This window comes from Lethenteron reissneri, chromosome 51 (genome assembly GCF_015708825.2).
Source record: "Lethenteron reissneri isolate LAM-NWPU_2019-01 chromosome 51, ASM1570882v1, whole genome shotgun sequence".
NCBI classification, from domain to species: domain Eukaryota; kingdom Metazoa; phylum Chordata; class Hyperoartia; order Petromyzontiformes; family Petromyzontidae; genus Lethenteron; species Lethenteron reissneri.
This window is the reverse complement of record NC_083829.1, coordinates 9,317,801-9,341,730: the sequence shown is the minus strand read 5'-3', so window position 1 is coordinate 9,341,730 and position 23,930 is coordinate 9,317,801. Positions and strand designations below refer to the sequence as shown.

Below are 23,930 nucleotides of genomic sequence, written 5' to 3'. Positions count from 1 at the left end.
TCAAATGAGTACCTGGTGCGGTGTGTAGTAAACATCGCCACTGGGGAGACAAAGGCGGCCGGGCATGGTGCTGGCCACCCACCCCCTCGTGTGCCGTGCTGGCCTTCATAGGTGCTCGCTAACAGCACTTGCACCAATCGGAGGTGTGGGGGAAAGGCAACAATCTAAACACATAATTCAGTTTTAAAGAAATTAGTTTTCAGTCTAGATGACGATTTAAAAGTGCATAGCTCCAGTCGCTTCCTAGTGTCGGAAGGAAGAGCGTTCCAGACGGCCACAAAAGCGCATTCGAAAGCGCCGCGATGCGGTGGCCGTCTTTGTTCAACGGCCGGCCAAGAGCCGCTTCCGTGAGGATGACGAGCGGAGTTCGCGTGATGATGGTTTACGCTCCTTGACGAGATCAGCGAAGCATTGTGGTTAATTTGTGGAAAGCGCTCTGTGTGTGTGTAATGAGGAAGGCCTACAAACTAAACACGAAAAGCAGATTTAAAGAAACTAGTTTTCAAGCTCCAGAGCTCCAGTGGCTTCCTGATATCGTCAGGAAGAGCGCTCGCTGTGACGTGTGGTGCCGAAACGCGGCCATTGACGAAAACGTTCAGAATCGAATCTGAAGAGTTCGCAAAGAAGCGTGCAGAGACGCACGCTTGGAATCGCGTCGAGGGACAGACAGAGAGAGAGAGAGGAACACGCGGATTAGAGGATATGCGCAGGACGATGGCACCGTTTAAATGTAAACGTGAAAGCCTCAGGCCTGGGGCTGGGCTCGTCGCGAGAAGGGGGACGGCGGTTGACGGTCAAAGGATGACGACGGAGTGGGAGGCCGAGGGATGGAAGTCATCAGAGAGGACTTCCACCCAACAGGCGGAGCAGGGAAATCGGTATCGCGTGCGGGAGCTCGTTGTGTAGAGGAGTTGTTTCTTAACCTGGGGTGCGAGATGCCCTTTCTGGGGGCGCGAGACATGGCTGCAGCAAATCTGGCTGTGACGGTCCCACCTGATGACGGAGACTTGTGTTGCCTCCGAAACGTCGTGATTTTATTGTTTTATTTTTTATTAATTTTAATTTCATTTTTTTACCTACGTGACTTTACCGAAAGAACTAAGAGTATGGATCCTTGCAGTCACGAAAGCTTCAAATCTAGAGATTCTTTTAGAAGGTAAATCAGTTAAACACAAATTAAGCAGAGGCACGTAAGTAACAACTTACTTTATTTCATCAAACCCTATAAGTTTAAGATACATTTGTTTTACGATTGAGAACCAAAGGGGTGCATGGCTGCAGTAAAGGCTAAGAACCAGAGGCGTAGAAGATGCAGATTGTAAGAACAAAGCTTCACAAGTTCGGTCGTAGAGCCGTTAGGTCAAAGGTCGCGACCTCTGCTTTCTGACCTCTAGGCTGTCTTCACCGACCTGGAAGTGTTTGCTGCCATCTTTGCCAGCTCCATTCACGACGTCGATCACCCCGGGGTCTCCAACCAGTTCCTCATCAACACCAGTGAGTACATCTGGCGTAGAGATGGAGCGGCGGATCACGAGTTCAGCTCCTCATCAACGCCAGCGAGACCTGAACTCAAACCCTCCACACCCCCTGAGACCCTGACTCAGACTCACACTCCTCCACAGCAGCGAGTCCCTGAGTCACAAGACACTTGAGTCTCAAGATCCGGAGTCTCAAAACTCTGAGACATAAGTCAGAAGACTTGAGTCGTTGTGTCTGGACCAGGGACGGTTTCTTCATTAGGGCGATTGGGCGACGCACCACCAATGTCATTCAACCACAGAGTCACGCTAGCCGTCACTGTGCCTCTGGATATAGTCCAATCAGCGTCATGTCACGTTCTGTGGAGTACCGCCTCTTTTTGGGCGATTTCACTCCAGCTGAGAATCGCCCCGAGTATTCCCATAGACTTACATTCAAAGATGTTTTTTTTCGACCGGGGGGCGCTCCAATGCATTCTCTATGACTTCCGGGAGGGCTCGCCCTAACGTGCTTACGTCATCATACGTAAGCACGTTTCATCCAACAATATAATTTGTCGCCACCTAGTGGAATCTTTAATAAAAGAAACTTGAGTGGATTCTATTAATAGTGAGTATAGAAACAAACAAGTAGATGTATTGTAAGAGTCACTTTATTTTTCATTAATATTAAAGAAGTGAAGTTGCCTTTACATGCTTAAGCTGTTAATGTATCCATTGCATGGGTGGACCTTATCCTTATCAATCATCCAGACATTTGCCCCCCCCTGAGAGATTTTGCAGGAGCCGCCACTGGTCTGGACACCCTAAGTTCCTGAGTCTCAATACATTGAGTCTCTAAAGCCCTCAATCACAAGACCTTGAGTCTAAAGACCCCGTGTCCCTCAGTCTCAAAACCCTGAGACTCAACACCATGAGTCCCAAGACCTTAAGTCGTTGAGTATCCAGGACTCAGGATGGACGATGGCAGTGGTGATACTTTGACTCGATAGACATAATTTTTCGATTTAAAGCTTTCGTGACTGCAGGGATTGATCTTCTTGGTTCTTTCGGTAAAGTCACGTAGAAGGGAAATAATAAAAATAAAACATAATAAAATACAATTCTCACGACGCAGCCGTCCTCAGGTGAAGAACAGGTCTGTCTTTCTGACAGACCTGTTCTTCACCTGAGGACGGCTGCTTGCGTTGTGGCCGAAACGTTGTGAGAATGTATTTTATTATGTAAAATTTTTATTATTTTATTATTTCCCTTCTACGTGACTTTACCGAAAGAACCAAGAAGATCGATAGACAGAGTTCTGTCTTGTGTCTCCGCGTGTCCCCGCGTGTCCCCGCGTGTCTCCATGTAGACTCGGAGCTGGCCCTGCTCTATAACGACGAGTCTGTGCTGGAGAATCACCACCTCGCCACGGGATTCCGTCTCCTCCAGGAAGGGGACTGCGACATTTTCCAAAACCTCAGCAGCAAACAGAGAATGGCGCTGCGCAAGATGGTGATCGACATGGTGAGAGGTGGCGGTGGTGATGGTTGTAGTTGGGGTGGTGTTGATGATGATGGCGATGGTTGAGATCGTGATGGTGGTGAGTTAGTGGTGGTGGTGATGGTAGTCATTCGACTCAGCCTCAAATGAGTACCTGGTGCGGTGTGTAAACATTGCCACTTGGGGTGTGGTGCTGGCCACCCACCCCCTCGTGTGCCATTTTAGCCTTCATAGGTGCTCGCTAACAGCACTTGCTCCTAAAGTCTGTCAAGGCTTTCATGAAGATAAGCTCCTGCTGCATCTCCTGCTCGTGGTGGTGGTGACAATAATGTTATTTCTTCTAAATCTCGATCGAAAACGAATTTCTTCAGAACTGCTTTTTTATGTTTAGTTTGTTTTCCCCGCACCTCTGATTAGCACGGTTGGCTACGTATGGTGCGAAAGAAGCTCAACATACATACGTACTGCTGATAACAGCAATGATGCTGCTGCCACTAAAGATAATGAAGCTGTTGCTGCTGATTATTCTCATTCATTTAATTAATGTATCGACGACGATGACAATACCATTGCTACTATTGCTGCTGCTGACAACAGCTACTACATTAAACCATTATATTTTCCCAGCTAAAGCTCACAAAGCCAACGCTGCGGCTGACATCATTGTCGCATATGGGCAGTTATAGCAGCGGGCAAATTATCTGAAAGCGCAGCGATGTGGAGGGGGGGGAAAACAAGTATGACCCGTAAAAATAAAGTTTTTCACTATAAATCCTTTATATGCGTGGCGGCTAGAGTCCTCTCGTCCTCTGGCTTGAGATGGCTGCCACCTATGGGTCAGATGATTGTCTGCCACCATTAAGCAATTGGTAATTAAATATAAAAAAAAATCCCTAAACAGTGTAACATTTTGGGAAAAATTTTTCACGAACATTAATTGTCACGCACAACGAGTCTGTGTGCAAAATGTCAGCTCGATTGGATCACGGGAAGTGGGTTAAAAAACGACCGAAAGATTTGCACGGTCGTAAGCAAGCAAGCAAGCACGCAAGCACGCAAGCAAGCAAGCGAACTTAATATAAAGGATTTAAAAATAGCGTGATGCGGAGAAAAATCCACGCTACCACAACGGGGAGAGGGATAACACGCGGACTCCAAACATACAGCAGGCATCGTCAGGGTCTGGGATAGGGCCCACGACCTCCTGCGCACTGTTTAAGATCGGAAGCAACAGGAGAGCTTCACCATTCTTGCCCGATGAAGCTGATTGTAATTATCAGCGAACCGTCGTACTACTCAAATTTAAAAATGCTGTTCATTCTCTCTTCAGCACACCGGTGGGCTAAAGAAATCAAATAATTTGTCCTTTGAAAAACGTGACCCATTTTTTACTGTTTGGCCGTGTCGGGTGGTGGAGGGTTACGACACATTTTTAAAAAACGCGATCTGACCCAAAACCTGTATTATGAATAATATTGGTCGCGAAAGCCTGCCACGTGTTAAATCGCACCACCGTTGCCTCGGCCGCAATCTTGCAGGTGCTCGCCACGGACATGTCCAAGCACATGAATCTCCTGGCCGACCTCAAGACGATGGTGGAGACCAAGAAGCTGACGTCCTCTGGAGTCCTCCTGCTCGACTCCTACACGGACCGCATTCAGGTGGTCGTCCCCCCCCCCCCCCACGATCGTCGCCAAACGCCACCGCGACTCTCCCTCGCGGTGCACATTGAGTAGCAGTGGGGGGCGGTCTGACCACCATCACCATCACCACCATCATCACCATCACCACCATCACCACCACCGCCATCGCCACCATCACCACCACCATCACCATCACCACCATCACTACCACCACCATCATCATCACCACCATCACCACCATCACCACCACCACCACCACCATCACCATCACCACCATCACCATCACCACCATCACCACCACCACCATCACCATCACCACCATCACCACCACCATCACCATCACCACCATCACCACCATCATCACCATCACCACCATCACCACCACCGCCATCGCCACCACCATCACCATCACCACCATCACCATCACCACCATCACCACCACCACCACCACCATCACCACCACCATCACCACCACCACCACCACCATCACCATCACCACCATCACCATCACCACCATCACCACCACCACCATCACCATCACCACCATCACCACCACCATCACCATCACCACCATCACCACCATCACCACCATCACCATCACCACCATCACCACCATCACCACCACCATCACCACCATCACCACCATCACCACCACCATTACCACCATCACCACCATCACCATCACCACCATCACCACCATCACCACCACCATCACCACCATCACCACCATCACCACCACCATCACCACCATCACCACCATCACCACCATCACCACCATGACCACCGCCATCGCCACCACCATCACCACCACCATCACCATCACCGCCACCATCGCCACCACCACCACCATCACCACCATCACCATCATCACCACCATCACCACCATCACCACCACCACCATCACCACCATCACCACCACCACCATCACCACCACCACCACCACCACCACGTGACCTCAGGGCCCGTCATCGCGGCGGCTTTTGGCTCACCGTCGAACAAAGACGGGGTTCACCGCGTCGCGTGGCGCTTTCAGACGCGCGCGCTTCTGCGGCCGTCTGGAACGCTCTTGCTTCCGATGTTAGGGAGCCAATAGGTGCTATGCACTTTTAAATCATCTTGAATCTAGATTTAAAACTCTTTTCCCTATAAATGCTTCTTGTGTTAAGTTTGTTGTGCTTCCCCTGCACCTCTGATTATATGTAATTATCACGTTTGGCTACGCACGGTGCGAAAGAAATTGACGATACATACGTACTTAGATTCACACAGAGACCCATAGTCGCTGCCGCTGCCGCTGTTGCTGCCCCTGCCACTGCTGCCCCTGCTACTGCTGCCCCTGCTACTGCTGCCCCTGCCACTGCTGCCCCTGCCACTGCTGCCCCTGCCACTGCTGCCCCTGCTACTGCTGCCCCTGCTACTGCTGCCCCTGCTACTGCTGCCCCTGCCACTGCTGCCCCTGCTACTGCTGCCCCTGCCACTGCTGCCCCTGCTACTGTTGCCCCTGCTACTGCTGCCCCTGCTACTGCTGCCCCTGCCACTGCTGCCCCTGCTATTGCTGCCCCTGCTATTGCTGCCCCTGCTACTGCTGCCCCTGCCACTGCTGCCCCTGCTACTGCTGCCCCTGCCGCTACTGCTGCCCCTGCTACTGCTGCCCCTGCTACTGCTGCCCCTGCTATTGCTGCCCCTGCTATTGCTGCCCCTGCTATTGCTGCCCCTGCTACTGCTGCCCCTGCTACTGCTGCCCCTGCCACTGCTGCCCCTGCTATTGCTGCCCCTGCTATTGCTGCCCCTGCTACTGCTGCCCCTGCCACTGCTGCCCCTGCTACTGCTGCCCCTGCCACTGCTGCCCCTGCTATTGCTGCCCCTGCTATTGCTGCCCCTGCTACTGCTGCCCCTGCCACTGCTGCCCCTGCTACTGCTGCCCCTGCTATTGCTGCCCCTGCTACTGCTGCCCCTGCCACTGCTGCCCCTGCTACTGCTGCCCCTGCCACTGCTGCCCCTGCTACTGCTGCCCCTGCCACTGCTGCCCCTGCCACTGCTGCCCCTGCTGCTGCTGCCCCTGCTACTGCTGCCCCTGCTACTGCTGCCCCTGCCACTGCTGCCCCTGCTACTGCTGCCCCTGCTACTGCTGCCCCTGCTACTGCTGCCCCTGCCACTGCTGCCCCTGCTACTGCTGCCCCTGCTATTGCTGCCCCTGCTACTGCTGCCCCTGCTACTGCTGCCCCTGCTACTGCTGCCCCTGCTACTGCTGCCCCTGCTACTGTTGCTGCTGCTGGCCCTGCTATTGCTGCCCCTGCTACTGCTGCCCCTGCTACTGTTGCTGCTGCTGGCCCTGCTACTGCTGCCCCTGCTACTGCTGCCCCTGCTACCCCCCTTGCCCGCCGCCGCCGGCAGGTGCTGAAGAGCCTGCTGCACTGCGCGGACCTGGGCAACCCGGCCAAGCCGCTGGCCCTGAGCCGCCACTGGACGCGCCTCGTGTCGCGAGAGTTCCGCCTGCAGGGGCAGCGCGAGCTGGGCCTGGGCCTGCCGCCCAGCGCCATGTGCGACCCCGACGCGGCCTCCATCGAGACGGCGCAGGTGAGGCCGTGAGGGGGACCCCTACGCCGATTCCGTGGTCGCGGGTCCGAGGCCACGGAATCGGCGGAGTATGTTCTGGCACCGGAGGAATTCGACAAGCTACAAAGTTTCGATTTAAAGCTTTCGTGACTGCAGGGATTCATCTGCTTGGTTCTTTCGGTAAAGTCACGTAGAAGGGAGATAATAAAATAATTAAAATAAACATAATAATATAAATATTCTTACGACGTTTCGGCCACAACGCAAGCAGCCGTCCTCAGGTGAAGAACAGGTCTGTCGGAAAGACAGCGTCTGAATGAACACCACCAAGCTTGGCAGCCTATATTTAAGCTGGGTTAGGAGAGGAAAAGCGCCTTGACAAATGAATTTGCATATCAACAGAGGAATTTAGCATATTTATGGAAAATGCAGATATGGGATTAGTCACTACTTGTGGAATGCGTAGGAGGTGGGGGGGGGGTCTCAAAGTCATACTATGCCCGTGCATTATGTAGGAATTAGCAGCAACAAAGGGAGGAGTAGGGTTAGCAATAATAAAGGGAAGGAATTTTAATAGTAAGGAGCTACAGCAGCCAAACCACCACGTAAAAAACTAAAATATGAACTACATCAATATCATCAATATACTAAATATACTCTCCAATAAGCTGAGCTACTAACAGTAAGTCATACATTACAATTCTATGTCGCAAAAAATATAATATGCCTCCAGCTAAACTTTTTCCTTACATCACACGGATCTACCCCGTACTATATACTGCCATAGACAAACCCAACATTAAATTATATACTGCGCTACTATACACCACCCTATACCTTAGACTATACATTGTAATATTACACTATGTATTATTCTACCCACCCTACTGTATACCACACTGCTGTATATTCACTATACAATTACGATACTATATTACCTTATACATTATATTAAACATTACACTTTTATACTATTTATCATTATATAATCTGCTATACACTATACCATTGACCGTCGCGTGAAAGGTACTAAGAGGAAGCTACGAAATATGTCAATGGGAGAGTGGTGTCGGGAGACTTGCAGCGGAGCAAAGACTCCATTCCCTGCGGAGAATACAAGATATATAGTCATGCCAGTGAGTGGACTGTGGTCTGAAAGTCACCGTAAACGTGAACACAATCAGTTAAGATTCGAAATGGTTTATTACGTCCTTCCAATGATTGCCGAGCCAGAATCCATCTTCTCGGTTGAAATTGTCTCTGTGTTTGTATATGTGGATCGCCTCATGAACGAATCTCTCATGGTAGCCAGATGGCTTGCAGAGCACCTCTGTCTTGGCGAAGTCAATGTCATGTGAGCCCACTGAATTGTAACAGTGATCTGCCACGGCTGAGATGTTTGTCCTACCGTGTTTCATGTCTGCTTTATGTTCAATGTTCACGGAGAAACCAAACGACATGTCTCGGACCGTATCCGCGCCTCCCCTCCTATTCCTTCTATTCTCTCGCCCCCCCCCCCCCCCCGACTGCCCCCCATCGCTCTCCTCTGTTCCCTCTTCTCAGGTTTACTTCATCGATTACGTGGCCCACCCGCTGTGGGAGACCTGGGCCGAGCTGGTGTATCCCGACGCGCAGGGCATCGTGGACCAACTCCAGGAGAACAGGGAGTGGTACAAGACCCACTGTGATGACGATGGCGGCGATGGCGACGGTGGCGGTAATGGCGGTCAGAAGATACGAGCCAAGTTTCAGATTCAGTTGACGGTCGACGAGGAAGACGAAGAGGAGGAGGGCGGTGGTGGTGGCGGTGGCGGCGGTGGTGGAGGTGGTGGAGGTGGTGACGGTGTTGGTGGTGATGGCAAAGGTGATGATGGTGGTGACAACGATGGTGGTGGTGACGTTTGAGGAGGTGATGTAGGTGGTGGTGGTGGTGATGTTGGTGATAATGGTGATAGTGGTGACGGTGTTGGTGGTGACGGCAAAGGTGATGGTGGTGGTGACACCGATGGTTGTGGTGGTGTTTGAGGAGGTGATGTTGGTGGTGGTGATGTTCGTGGTAGTGATTGCGGTGATGTAGATGGTGGTGATATTGGCGATGATGGCGATAGAGGTGATGGTAAAGGTTGAACTCGTGAAATAACCACATCACCGACCACATCACCATGGCCACCACCAACCACATCACCAACCACATCACCAAACACATCACCAACCACATCACCAACCACATCACCAACCACATCACCAACCACATCACCATGGACATCACCAACCACACTCTCACGCGTCACATTCGTGCCTCCTACCATTACCGTGACAGCTGTGACTATTGTTGTTGACGATGCGATCATGATTGTTGTTGTTGTTGTTCTTGCTGTGCTGGTATTGTTGTGGTAGTTGCGGTCGCTAATGTTGATACGCACCTGATCGACTCACAGCGACGATCTCATCTGGCTCTGTCTGTGCATCGCTTCACGGTTCTGACGCTGGTTGTTGTAGTTACCAGCGAAACGTCGCGGCACTCAGATTGTGAAAGTTGTGGATTTACACTCCAACACACCGGTGGGCTGAAGTAACTATACTATACACTACACGCTACACTACACTATACACTATGCTCTACACTACACTATACACTACACTATACACTACACTATACACTACACTACACACGAACACTCCACTAGTAACTCATCGGCGCGTTTTGTTCACGTGACAAACCTCACTGGCTGTGTCGGGTGGTGGAGGGTTACGACGCAACATTTACACTCACGCGATCTAACCCCAAAAACCTCGATTATGAATTGATTATGAATCGCCATGCTTGTTCGTGGTCGTTGTGGCGGTGATTGTTGCGCTCCACTACGACGCCACCGTACCACGGCACGTGGTTATGCCCACTCAGCCCAGTGGCGTCGCTGGTTGGCATGGGGCCCTGTATTGACCCTAACGGTCTCTATGTGAGTCTGTGGCCCTCAGTGCGAGTCTATGGGTCTCAGTGCGAGTCTATGGGTCTCTATGTGAGTCTATGGGTCTCTATGTGAGTCTGTGGCTCTCAGTGCGAGTCTATGGGTCTCAGAGCGAGTTTATGGGTCTCTATGCGAGTCTGTGGCCCTCAGTGCGAGTCCATGGGTCTCTATGTGAGTCTATGGGTCTCTATGCGAGTCTATGGCTGTCAGTACAATTCTATGGGTCTCAATGCAAGTCTATGCGTCTATGGCTCTCAGTGGGAGTCTATGGGTCTCAGTGCGAGTCTATGGGTCTCTGTGCGAGTCTATGGCTCTTAGAGCGAGTATATGGGTCTCTGTGCGAGTCTATGGCTCTTAGAGCGGGTCTATGGGTCTCGGTGTGAGTCGATAGCTCTCAGAGCGAGTTTATGGGACTCTATGCGAGTCTATGGCTGTCAGTGTGAGTCTATGGGTCTCTGTGCGAGTCGATGTCTCACAGTGCGGGACTATGGTTTTCTGGGTCTCAGTGTAGAGTATCTTGGTCGGGCATGGACTCTGGTGCAAGGGGTTAAATGGGGCCCTTCCATACAATTTCCACCCCCTCGCCCACACGCGCCTCCACCAGAGCAGTTGCACCGCCTGCACACCCGACAGCTCTGCCACTGCCTAAACTAAAGCGAGTGGAGGAACCCCGAGGAACAGAGTAGTGTCTGGACAGTATTTAAATTGGTTTGATGACGGTGCCGGTAAGCGTATAAAATATATAGATATGATATATATAAATATATACGGTATTCTATTGCATTAAACATACATTGTATACTACGTGAGATGTTCTGTCGCGTACCGTCTGCGGTGGTGTCTGTACCGGGGGGCGATGCCGCAAGGTTCAACAACGACAACCACCACCACCGTGACCACATCAACAAAACCAAATCGGCAACACATTCCTGCGGAGGGAACTGGTAGGAACGTTGGGTCGCTCGGTCAATGGCCAGGGTCAACAAGCCGGCGTGAGTAGGTTAAACGTTGAGTTTTATAAGGGCACCACGGGGTGACCAGCCCCTCCCCACCCAGCCCCACCCTCCCCACCCAGCCCCTCCCCACCCCCCACCCAGCCCCTCCCCACCCTCCCCTCCCCACCCAGCCCCTCCCCACCCAGCCCCTCCCCACCCTCCCCTCTCCACCCAGCCCCACCCCTCTCATTTTTGGATTCACGACGGACGGACGGACACAATAATCCCTTGTGGGCTGGTGTAACCAGGAGGTTCCTACCAGTAAATTATTATTAGTCTGTGTCTTAAGCGTATGCAACCCAACAACCCAAGCAAAAGCTCAGCATCTCGTGCGGGTGAAGGGGGCGACGGAGTCCACAACGCAGATAGGGGTGCGCCGAATATCATCTTGTTATTCATGAAATTACGAATATCATCTTGTTATTCATGAAATTACGAATATCATCTTGTTATTCGTGAAATTACGCTTATCGTACGTATTATTGTTTTTCGTGCTATTACCGGGTTCTGGATTCGCGAGTTTTTAATATCCGCGGGTTACTAAATGTATAGGAATTCCCTATTCGCGACCTGCCAACATGCAGCATTCCAAGAACGCCTTGGAATTTCGTGGGTTGCGCTGACATTGGGTAGGTGCGCGCAGAATGTTGTGACTCCGTTTGAAGCCGTCTGTGAAGATGGGGCACGCCACCTCGCCTGCTTCCCGCTTAGTCCCCCGTGTCACAGCATTCCCGTTCTGAACTCGATATTGTGCATTTTTACTTTCATACGGACTTACTGGGCGATGACCCCGGGGCCGGCCCAATGATTTCGTGGGCCTTGTACGGCCCACGGGCCGGACATTCCCCACCCCTGCCGTAGAATCACATGTAGACCCAGGGACTTGCATGGAGACTCACTGAATGAATGTGTAATGGTACAATGATCAGTCTACAAACTCACGCTGCAGGGAATGTATCACTTCACGTTGATTTATGATGATCGTGCGATATAGTTTCGATCTCTCGTGCGATGGCACGGTGGTTGTTTTGCGTGTTGGTGTCTATTTGCTTTTGACATTTTTAGAGATCCTCCCCTCCCCTGCCACACGGTCTGCAGATGAGACGCTAGCCCCCCCCCCCCCCCCCTGGTCTCTGGAGTTCTCACCCGCGTACACAAATACACTCGGTAATACACTCACGACCGGTCCACCCCCCGGTTCTTAAACTCCCCACTGGTGCCCCCCCAGGTTGTGGAGATATTTCCCTTCCCACAGGTAAACTTTACATTCTGGTGAATTGACTTTTATCCAAATCTCATCCTATTATAGTCTTGATAGAAAATAAAAATACAATAAAAAAACTAAATAAAAAATATTTTTTTTACATTTTATTTTCTATCTACGTCAATTTACCAAAATAACCAAAGAATATGAATTCCTACAGTCACGAAAGTTTTAAGTCAAAATGTAGATCTCTGTTTGACACAGTAGGGGGCAGCACGCTCCATAAAACCCCTGCCACTGGGAGTAATATTCGTGGCACGACAGTCAACCCAATGTTTAACTCGTCGGCCTGTGATCAACAACTGCAGCACCAAAGCCACCATGCCTGCACGTGCTTGTACATTCACCTTACACCTGTAGGCCCCAACCCTTCCTGGCTAGGCCCTGCCCATCCTCACCAGGCTCCACCTTCTTCCACTTTAAGCCCCCCCTATTATCCTTTAAGCCCCACCCCTTATTCTTCAGGCCCCCGCCTCTCTCTGTTCAGGCCCTGCCCCGACTTCTGGACAGGGGGCTGGACCGAGTGCAGAGGGGCTATGGAAAGGGGGGGGTGGGGTGCGGGCCGTGTGCAGAAGGTGGTGGCAGTGGGTGGGGTCAATGTGGGTAGGGGTGGGTGGGGTCAATGGGGGTAGGGGTGGGTGGGGTCAATGTGGGTAGGGGTGGGTGGGGTCAATGGGGGTAGGGGAGGGTGGGGTCAATGGGGGTAGGGGTGGGTGGGGTCAATGGGGGTAGGGGTGGGTGGGGTCAGTAGGGGTAGGTGGGGTCAGTAGAGGTAATGGTAGGTATTGTTTTATTATTTTATTATTTCCATTCTCCGTGACTTTACCGAAAGAACCAAGAATGTAGGTAGGGGGTCATGGATGGTGGAACTCACTGCCGAAGGCTGTCAGCGGATTCCGGTTTGGTAGGGATCTTCAAGTCCCGCCTCGAAACATTTCTCTCTCACAAGATCATTTCCTATTTTAACTCGCCCACTTCGTAACCATCGTTGCCGCCAGTGGCAGCAGTCGTGCTGTGGGGGAGATTGCACCCCCCCCCCTTCCCCGGTCATTCCCACCGCTAACTCGAGGACCAATCCAGGTAAGTTTGCCCGAGGGCGTTGTGGTGCGTTGATAATTGTTTTTTTACCCTTTTATCTGGCAACAAAACTGACACCTTTTTTTACAAGGAGTCATGTTTGCATAGACCACAATACCTGCAGTCATAATGCAAACAAAAAACATAACTCTGATAATGTGTGCATTGTCCTTGAAGTTGATTGGTCCACACCCGATACAGCTTTCCTTAGAGCCTAGTCTCACATGGTGTTGGACCAGATGACTGGCAAATGAGGTTCCAATGCTTGTGGTGCGTTCTTTGGTCCCCGCGAGAGATGTCGTTCCCAACCACCACAGGCGTGGAAGGGGGGAAAAGCAAAGTGGTCACGGCCCAACGCACGTGGGCAGATGCGAGAAACCGGAGGCCCCCTCCCATTGGTCGGCTTCTGACGAGTGCGCGCGAGGCTTGCGTCGAGGACGCAATGAAGCTCCACGATGCTCCTCATCCTTGCCCCGAAGCTGTGATGGGTTGGCGGCTTTAGTCAGCGGGTGTCTGCCAGCAACCCAATCGGAGGGCTGGCAGGGGATCCCACAAAGGACGCTCGTTAAAGTGTCAATTGGCCAAAGTGTCAATTGAAAGTATCAAGTGAAAATGTCAATGGAAAATGTCAATGGAAAGTGTCAATTTTAGGTGAAAGTGTAAATTTAAAGTGTCAATTGGAAGTGAAAGTTTCAAGTGGACAAAGTGTCAATTGGTCCAACGCAGGTTGACCGGATTGCCCTCCAGCTGGGAAAATCGTCTCGTAAAAAAATATATACAAATATAAAGTGTCACAGCCCTGATAATGAGTGACATTGATGAAAAACGAATCACTAAACAATTGTATTTGTCAAGTGAAAAGTCCACGAAGCTATCGGCTCTTCGTCAGAGGCAACCTGGCCACACGTAATAGCTCAGTTTGGTGGCTAAGAGCGTCACAATTACAAGTGGAAATTTATAGCAGCAACCAAGTAAAATTTCGATTTAAAGCTTTCGTGACTGCAGGGATTCATCTTCTTGGTTCTTTCGGTAAAGTCACGTAGAAGGGAAGTAATAAAATACAAATAAAACATAATAAAATAAAAGAATATAAAATCATATAATAAAACAAAATAATATAATAAAATATTTTATAATGTTTTATTTTTATTATTTTATTACTTCCCTTCTACGTGACTTTACCGAAAGAACCAAGAGCAACCAAGTTATCTAAATGTGGAGGGGGGGGAGCAGGCAAAGCCGGAGAAGCTGGAGAAATATCCACGCAACCACGGTGAGAGAATTAGCAAACTCCAAATGCACAGTAGTCAAGGGACATGTTTGAACCCACGACCTCCTGCGTACCAGGCGAGAGATGTAACATCTCACCACCGTGGCAAGATGTTAAACCTGGTTAATACGACACATTAGCCATAACAGTTTGGTGAGATCTTCTTGGTTCTTTCGGTAAAGTCACGTAGAAGGGAAGTAATAAAATAATAAAAAACATAATAAAATAATTCTCATTTTATTTTATTATGTTTTATTTGTAAAATAATTCTCACTTATTTTATTATGTTTTATTTGTATTATTTTATTACTTCCCTTCTACGTGACTTTACCGAAAGAACCAAGAAGATGAATCCCTGCAGTCACGAAAGCTTTAAAACGAAGTTTGGTGAGAGATGAATATATTTTTTGTTACACACCGCCTAAACCCAGCCGTTAAACTCTAGAAGCTTCTCCAGACCACCAAATGGAGATAGATGACCATCAACCAGTGTCTTTTGTCAAGGCGCTCTTCCCCCTCCAACCCAGCTTAAATATACGCTGCCAAGCTTGGTGGTGTTTCATTCAGACTGTCTTCCCGACAGACCTGTTCTTCACCTGAGGACGGCTGCTTGCGTTGTGGCCGAAACGTCGTGAGAATTATTTTATTATGTTTTATTTTTATTATTTTATTATTTCCATTCTACGTGACTTTACCGAAAGAACCAAGAAGATGAATCCCTGCAGTCACGAAAGCTTTAAATCGAAATGTAAACAGCTGCTTATGTGACGGACACGTTGACGAGCTCCTTTTCAGTCTCTGTCGTGATGCTCGGGCATCAAGTGGTTGCGTGTTCTGGGTGCCACCGAAGATGTATGCCCGCCGGTATCCCGTGTTGATAAAATGTCGAACAAAAGCCAAGGATTGTGCGCATTCTCTCGGGGAAATGTGGAGAGACATTGCCCGGTTTCACGAATGCACTTCAACAGGACCTGCGTAGCAACGTGTAATCAACAAACCCTTCTTAAACGGACACATATTGGTATTCTTATACAAGGCTTGTGGCATATTAATACAAAATATACATGGCAATATATAATCGCACACATTTACAAGTGTGAACCAAAAAATGCTCTGAATGTCAGGTTTGCCGATGGTATGGATCATTGTTAAATAAAAATAATACTCGCCAATTTGTGAAATGCCCCTCACGGCATAAGGCGGTTAAACGGCTAAGCCGCACATCTTCCTTTTGCCAAACCATTTGTTCAGTGTCTACAAGAACACAACAACCGTGTTGTGTCTTTCTCTCTCTCGCTCTCTTCACCTCCACTTGTCCCAACAATCACGACATGCAGTACCACACACTCCGTTGTACCTCATGCGTACATATTACATCGCTTCTTCAGAGAACCACTCTCAATTACGATCCGATCACTCTCGCTGGTGAACAAACGGCTTCACGAAAGTAATGTTTGCGTTCGTGTGCTGTGGGCTTTTGTTTTTCTTTAATAAACCTAAAAGATGATAGCCACAACATTATTACAACCCCCTCCTTTTTGACACTCAAGATTCTATAATATTGACGCAATGTCCAAAAAGTAACCACTCATTTATTTGACAAAATATCAACAAATTTGTACATATTTAAAATAAGTTTTAGTAGTAAAATGTCAGAACTGTTTTAGTTATTCCTTCAAATAAAAATATTAAGACAGACTAGGTAGGTGTTAGCACTGCCGTCTGAACACAGCTCCGCTCTATAGGGAAGAACATTCAAATATCCTACGCCACCATCTCCACACACGTGCGATTGCGAAATAAAACAGTTTCTGTTTAAAAAAAAAAAATATTTTCATCAAAAAAAAAACCTACAAACGTCGCAGTCTAAACGAATTAGAATTGAATGCAGACCAAAGCTAAAAATAAGGAACAACGGCCGGCCGGCCGGGAGGACACTTTACGGGGGCACGTACGGAGGAGGAGACCGGTACGGGGTCATGTTTTTGGGACGTTGACCTCTGCCCCCCGCTCCTTGCGGGCTGGTGAATGGCGGCGGCGGCTGGTAGGGCGGCGCGTTGGGGTCTTCCTCACGGAGCGGCGTGCTTTCGCACACCGAGTCGTCGGCGGCTGCGGCGGACACGGCCGCTGACATGCCGGGTCCGGCCATCTGACAGGGGTATTCAGGCGGCGGGAGAGGGGGCTTCTCTTCCGTCAAGATGAGCGGCATGCTGGAGGACGGCACCGGCTTCGTGTCGTCCAGCTCGTCGGCGAAGATGATGGGGACGCCTTTCTTGATGAAGGTCGCCTGGTCCTCTTCGGACAGCTTTCCTTTCCTCTTTTTTCGGTAGCAGATCATGGCGATGACGCCGGCGATGAGCAGGATAGCGGCCACTACGACGGCCGGTATGACGGTGTGAAGATAGACATCGTCCTGACTTGTTCTCTCCGGGCCCTCCAGAGGTGGCGGTGTCGTCGGTTGAGGACGATCCATTGGCGGTCCTTTACGAACGGGCACAAAACTGATTCCCTCGCAATCTTCCGAGCCGACGATGTTGACAGACACCGGCTTGAACTCTGGACCCATGTTCGCGTCGAAACTTTCGGTCGGCTTCCCATCGTCCGTGCCGATCTTTTTCCCCAGTTGACGGATCTGCTCATCTGGGCACGGTTCCAGCGGCAGGGAATTGTTATTCCAAACGATTGTGAACGAGCCACTTCTCATGTCGTCTATAGTTAAAGCGCTCACGTTTTTGTCGCCCAAGGTATAGGCGAGTTTTTTCACCAACTTAATTTTCATGAGCACGTCGTTGGCAACTTTCTTATAGTCGTTGTTGAACTTTGCTTGGAACTTTGCACTGGACCGCCCATCGTTTGGCTTTTTGTGAACTATTATTTCGAAGGCATCTCTCGCAATCTTCCCCCCTTTATCCATTGCCGACATAATGTACTCGTGTTTACCAATCAGCTTTTCATCGTCCGGAGGCAATCCAAACAATACCTGACTCGTGCTGTTAAACTGCACCCAAGAGCTCGCATTGACGAGTTCGTGTTTGCTCGTGCAGAGTACCAACTTCAGCCTGTCGGTCGTGCCATCCTCGTGGTCAAAAAACGTGTCGTAAGGGATCTTCAGTTCAAAGTAAGTTCCGATGTGCACGTCGAGTCTGTCGATGGGGTTCTTCAGCGTGGGTGGCCGGTTTGGATCCGGAATTATTTTCGTGGTTGTCCGAGACGTGGTCGTCGTGGCTTTCGTGGTGATCTTTGCCACGGGTGCCGTCGTGGTGGTGGCTTTCATGGGCGGCGTCGGGGCAGGCGTGGTTAACTTCAACACCGGCTTCTTCGTGCGAGGCTTCTTGGTGACCGCGGCGGTTGGCTTCGCCGTCGTGGTTTTAATCCTCCCACCGCCGCCCGTCGCGCCGGTGGGCGTCGCTTTCGCGCCGTCGGCGGTGGACGCCACCGTGACGGTCGGCTCGACGTACTCGGGACGGGCGGCGGTCGGCTGTATCGACTGTCCGACAGTGACGGTGATCGTGTCGATCGCCGTCGGCTGAATTGGAAACAGTATCGGGGTTGCGTAAACGGACGGCCGGACTTTGCTCGGGGTGACCGTCACGACCTGTGTGACGATGTGCCCGGGGGCCGTGTAGCGGACCGGATCCTCGGTCACGTCCGTTGGACCAAATGTCGGCGACACGTGGGAAGGGACAATTCTTACCGGCGGCTCCACCGGCTCCACCCGTGCGGTGGCGGGAACAAACACGAGAACTGGAGTCGGAGTCAAGTAAAGCTGCCGACGTGATCGCTTGTTCACGACCGCCTTTTGGTTGGCGATGTGCCAGCCTAAGACAGGATAACCAATCTTTTCCGCCATCGTACCTTCCTTTGCGGGTAGTTCCACACTCGCAATGTTGGGAATGGTGGACTGGTTCAACGAGCAGCCTAATTTCCAGGACAAGAGAGCTCCGTTTTCGATAACCTTTTTGGCATTCCCTGGGCCAGCCATGAATGCAGACATATCAAAGAGCCTGTTGTTGATAACCGGCATCAATTTAATCTTATCCACTTTGACGTCGGAGAATGCCTCCATCTTCTTCAACAGCTGAAGTCGCTGGCCCGGGTTCATCTTTGTCAGGTCGGCGTCTATGATGATTGTTAAGACGGTGACGGCTTCCTCGGGACCACATCCTCCGTCCGCGCTGCCAGGGAAGGAGGGCAGCTTGTCCGTCACCCGACTGTTGGACTGCTCGGAGACAACGTGCAGCGGAAACATCTCCTTCCTGTGGACGTCTCCGTCGGGGGAGGGATGCGAGATCGTGATGAAGTAAAGGCCAGTGTTGGCTTCAAGGGGAAGGCCGAACAGCGTGTTGAGTTCGGCGTTCCAAGACAACCAGTCGGGCAGAGATTTCTTCCCCTCTTCCGTCACCTGCAGACATGCGGCGGGGAAAAAAAGATGTGTAAAGATCGTTTCCGAAACTTTTTGTTCTTTTTATCAATCGAGCAGCGCACCTTGGGAAAGCGTTTAAATTTCTCTGCGCACTTTTCACGGAACCACGGCGCACGCTGATAAAAAACAAACCGCACGGCGGGCAAGCGGGGAGAACGTGGCGGCGCGCTGGTGAGCGGTGGGTCAGCGTGGGTCAGCGTGGGTCAGCGTGGGTCAGCGGTGGTTCCGAGGTGGGTCAGCGGTGGATCAGCATTGGTCAGCAGAGGTCAGCGGTGGTCAGCAGTGGGTCAGTGTGGGTCATCGGTAGTCAGCGTGGGTGAGCGTGGGTCAGCGTGGGTCAGCAGAGGTCAGCGGTGGGTCAGCATGGGTCAGCGGTGGGTCAGCGGTGGGTCAGCGGTGGTCAGCGTGGGTCAGCATGGGTGAGCGTGGGTCAGCAGAGGTCAGCGGTGGTCAGCGTGGGTCAGCGGTGGGTGAGCGTGGGTCAGCGTGGGTCAGCAGAGATCAGCGGTGGTCAGCGTGGGTCAGCGCTGGTGAGCGGTGGGTCAGCGGTGGGTCAGCGTGGGTCAGCAGAGGTCAGCAGAGGTCAGCGTGGGTCAGCGTGGGTCAACATTCACGAGGTTTTTATGGAACACTGCGGTTGGTGTTCGAACGGGCCCCCTGGAGATTCTGTGCCCTCACAGAAGCATCCTGCACCCACACAATATGTTGTTGTTGTTGTTTTTTAAAATCATGTCTGACTGATAATAAGGCCCAGAAGGTCCTATGCGGTCAAGAGTTTGTTACTCAAATGAATGCTGCTGGATAATATAGTGCAAGGAGTTCCTGAAGCAGGTGGACTTTATAATATTTTTTTCACGTATATACGCACAAAAAAATATCCACTAAAAACTAAACTATTTTTTTTGAAGCGACCTGGCCACAAATGATAGCTCAACGAGAAGTGGCTTATCACATGTGGAAATTTATAGCAGGCAAATATTCTAAGCACGTGATGTTGATTATAAATGCGGAGGGAAAAACCAGGGGACCCGGAGAAAAATCCACGTAACAATGGGGAGAGAGAAACATGCATACTCCAATTATACAGCAGGCATCAGAGTTGGGATCGAACCCACGACCTCCTGTACATCAGACGAGGTAGTTAACATCTAACCACTGTGGTGACTTTTTGTTAATCTGCTAAATAAAGCAGATTAACAATAATCTTAAAAAGCCATATCTAAACACATTTAAAAAGCAAAAATCTAGGGTATTGGCAATGTTATATAACTGAGCGGACGGAATCTATAGTGTGAGCGTACAAGTTAAACGTTGCGTTGAAAAGTTAAACGAACCGCAGATACATTAGTCACCGCTGCGGGCGTATTTACCGCAAACGGGCGCCAATTGCTTCGCAGTGGAGATTAAAGATTTTAAAGATCCTGGTTGTAAATTCAAAACGAGTAGGCCATTGTGTGCCGGCATCGTGGTCCACAAACTTTCCAGATTTCACAAATTGCTCGCAAATCACTCAATTGGGAAAACACGCTGCGATCACCGCCCTCACCGCCACCCCCCCCCCCCGCTAATGCTCATCAGCAGGCCGGTGCCAGCTCACCATTTTCCGCACAAGGGGACAGCTGCAATGTTTGACGCGAGCTTGCGACGCAAGGCGCTTCTGAGCAGAGGTCGCAAACGGGTTTTTATTCCTTACCCGTACCCGTACCCGGCCGCACCAGGGTCGCAAATGGGTACCCGTACCCGTACCCGGCCGGGTATGGGTACCCGTTCCCTATCCGTACCCTACCCGAAATGAGTGACAGACGGTTACTCACCAGTGACTCACGGCCTACCCGTACCCGGCCGCACCAGGGTCGCAAACGGGTACCCGTATCCGTACCTGGCCGAGTACGGGTAGCCGGGTATCGGGTAGGGTACGGGTATCGGGTACCCGGTTGCGACCTCTGCTGGCCTGGACTTTTGCAGTTGCGAGTCAGTGACTGCTTTAGTGTTAAAATATGGTGCTGTATTTTTAGGATAGTGTGTTCATAATATAATTTTATGTAGATATCCACATTTATACAATATTTTTCTTCTGCAGTTTTTATTGAAAATGCAATATTTGATATCTCAAAAACTGATGCCAGATTTGGAATCAGCACCCCAAAATTACCTTAAAACCGTTGGAATACCTTATACAAGACAAAGTGTGTTGACCAGTGAATGATTAAGCGCATCATACTTACATTAGCGCAACGGCCCGGGCCACCATCGAGTGGGATCGGCAGCTGGAATGCGTGCCCCACGGTCGCCACCACGTCGGAGGCTTGCCACGGCCTCTTTCCTTCGTAAGCCGGGCGCCCGGACTCCGAGGCGGGGTAGCCGAAGTGCAGGGACGCCTCGATGTGTGGCACGCCCTCCTGCCCCGCCAAGTGGACGTGTTCATCGTCGCCGGTGGCGCCGGCAGCGTCGGCGTTGGGAAAGCCGGGGCTCCAGCCGAGCATGGACAGCACGAGCGGCAGCAGGAGGAGCACAATTTGGATGGCGGGCGGGGAGCGAACGCACTGCCTCGGCAACTTGGGGGAGTTGAAATTCGTCACTGGAAGGTGTGTGTGATGGCACATGGCAAGATTTTAAAATGATTTTTTTTTTTGTAAAAATTTCACGTATAAAAAATATAAAAAATCCAAAACGTAATTGTGTTGCTTTGGCCGATGGGCGTCAGAGAACTCTGCCGCGGTTACTTGAGCGTGCAAAAGATCCTGTGAAAGAGAAGAGAGCACACACGCGGGGGTTTTCAAGACGCGCCCCAGCACATCCACGAGGGTGACATTTCAAAAAAGTTCTTCGTCGATTTTGGCAAAGCGCCATTACGTGCGTATAATTTAGCATGGCGCATCGAGCCAATGTAGTTAACTGTAGTTAAAGTGAATAATCAATCGGACACGTTTACAAAAATTATATTCCAATGACACTTGTGTGCTACCAAGACCAATGGAGTGACACTGCAGCCTAACCACGAATACACAGAAGCCGCTCTGTGATACGCGCCACGATCCTCAACGCCACGGCCATCACGTGTGGCCAAGAGCTGAGCGCCACGCGCCACGATCGTCAACGATGGGACCCGTCACGGTCACGGTTTTTTGGCCAAGAGGCAAAGTCTCCCTGCTGACATCGACACGAATCTATGACGGCTCCCCTGAACGTACAGGAGAAGGACCTGGCAATGATAGGGAAACTAGAACCAATATTACACTAATTTGGCTGAGCGTGCAGGCCATCTCAAGGCTTGGGTTTTTTATTAATTTTTAAAAACTTTGTTTTGTCCTTTCCCCGCCAGATTTATCCCATTTGTGCTCTTGGCAGCGTGGCCGAGAGAGAAAGAATCGATTAGGATATTTCGGAACGGCAAGGCACCACCACAAACATCGATTAAAAACCCCCTTCCTTTTTTACTCCTTTCCACATTTGGGGTTTGCACTTTCGCCGCGCACTCTGCTACAGGATTAAGTGAAATCTAGTGAAATATTTCCTTTGAATACTCCTCATTCTCTGTCGTCACCGATGACTTACAAAGGCCGATGCCCACGCTGGACTTGAGAAGCCAGTTTAATAATCGCCGGTGTGCCTGCCTGGATTCGAACCCAGGAACCCGGCAGTGCTGGTTCATCGCTCCGCCAGGTTCCGCTGAAAGCCACCCCCGGGGTTTTTATTTTTCACGCTAAACGTTGGGTACCGGCATAAGAGCGTCAAACGCACGAGTCGACAACGTGACACAAATCAGCATCATCTCCATAAGAGGTTTGGGGTTAGATCACGTAAATAGATGCGTCCTCAAACCCAGTCACCACGCGACACGGCCAATAAGTAAGATGTCACGTAAAAAAAAACGCACCAATTCGTTACTTAGTCCAGCATACCGGTGGGGTGTTGGAGAGTTAAACCCGCAACATTTACAATTCATCATCTATTACAACGTTAATGGTTGCGGATTGTTGCTGGGTGCAACAAACCGGGACCTTTGGGCCAGTGCTTGACAACTCTTGTTCAGAGAGAGGCTCACGCTCATTACAAAAATGGTACGGAGAAAAAAAAAAACTGTGACGAAAATCTGTACGGAGCACAAACACCGGGGAATTGAATGATGCATATTACGGAGGTAAAGGCACCTCTGATTAGCACGGTTGGCTACGTACGGTGCGAAAGAAGTGCAACGTACACACACACTTCCCCCGTCCACTCACCCACCACCCACCCACCCACTCACCACACCACAGGTCACAACAACTCACTCACCCACCACTCACCCACTCACCACACCACAGGTCACAACAACTCACCCACCCACTCACCACACTGCAGGTCACGGTTGGCTACGTACGGTGCGAAAGAAGTGCAACATACATGCGCACGTACAAAAGGCATAGTCACTGTGCGAGTTCTAACGCCAAGTTCTGTGCGAGAAAACTGATTTTGAGCAAAAACGAAAGTGGAACGTAAAAAAAAGAATGACGGGTGTAGAATGCGAATGAGTTTCGATTGATTATCCAGCACTAATTCACCATTGGCCAGTCGCCTCAATGTCACTCGACTACCGCTACTACTACCATGGTTACTGTTTTCGTCAACTTCACTCGTTGATTCCTCCACCCATGTTGAGGGCTCAGACTACCAGACACAGACTGTGGCGTCTCATCCTGCAAGTTGTGTTGAAACACCACCACCACACCGCAGGTTACAACAACTCATTCACCCACTCACCACTCACCCACCACTCACCCACCACTCACA

The 23,930-nt window shown here is 50.5% G+C and overlaps 2 protein-coding genes across 19 annotated transcripts in view; one reads left to right on the top strand and one right to left on the bottom strand.

The window, feature by feature from the left end:
* LOC133355593 (cAMP-specific 3',5'-cyclic phosphodiesterase 4C-like) overlaps nucleotides 1–11,057 on the top strand; it is a 44,464-nt gene extending 33,407 nt beyond the window's left edge. For all 9 annotated transcript variants that reach the window (XM_061572943.1, XM_061572942.1, XM_061572941.1 and 6 more), the window contains 5 exons: nucleotides 1,395–1,494; nucleotides 2,830–2,984; nucleotides 4,499–4,621; nucleotides 6,998–7,180; nucleotides 8,723–11,057. In XM_061572943.1, coding sequence (XP_061428927.1) covers nucleotides 1,395–1,494; nucleotides 2,830–2,984; nucleotides 4,499–4,621; nucleotides 6,998–7,180; nucleotides 8,723–9,064 — 903 coding nt within the window. In that variant the 3' untranslated portion in view covers nucleotides 9,065–11,057. The remainder of the gene's footprint in view (nucleotides 1–1,394; nucleotides 1,495–2,829; nucleotides 2,985–4,498; nucleotides 4,622–6,997; nucleotides 7,181–8,722) is intronic.
* A 5,249-nt stretch (nucleotides 11,058–16,306) lies between these two features.
* The window catches only part of DAG1 (dystroglycan 1), a 32,375-nt gene continuing 24,751 nt past the window's right edge, over nucleotides 16,307–23,930 (bottom strand). For all 10 annotated transcript variants that reach the window (XM_061572656.1, XM_061572654.1, XM_061572655.1 and 7 more), the window contains 2 exons: nucleotides 21,383–21,898; nucleotides 16,307–19,136 (listed from right to left, as the gene is read on the bottom strand). In XM_061572656.1, the coding sequence (XP_061428640.1) occupies nucleotides 16,674–19,136; nucleotides 21,383–21,760 (2,841 nt within the window). In that variant the 5' untranslated portion in view covers nucleotides 21,761–21,898 and the 3' untranslated portion in view covers nucleotides 16,307–16,673. The remainder of the gene's footprint in view (nucleotides 19,137–21,382; nucleotides 21,899–23,930) is intronic.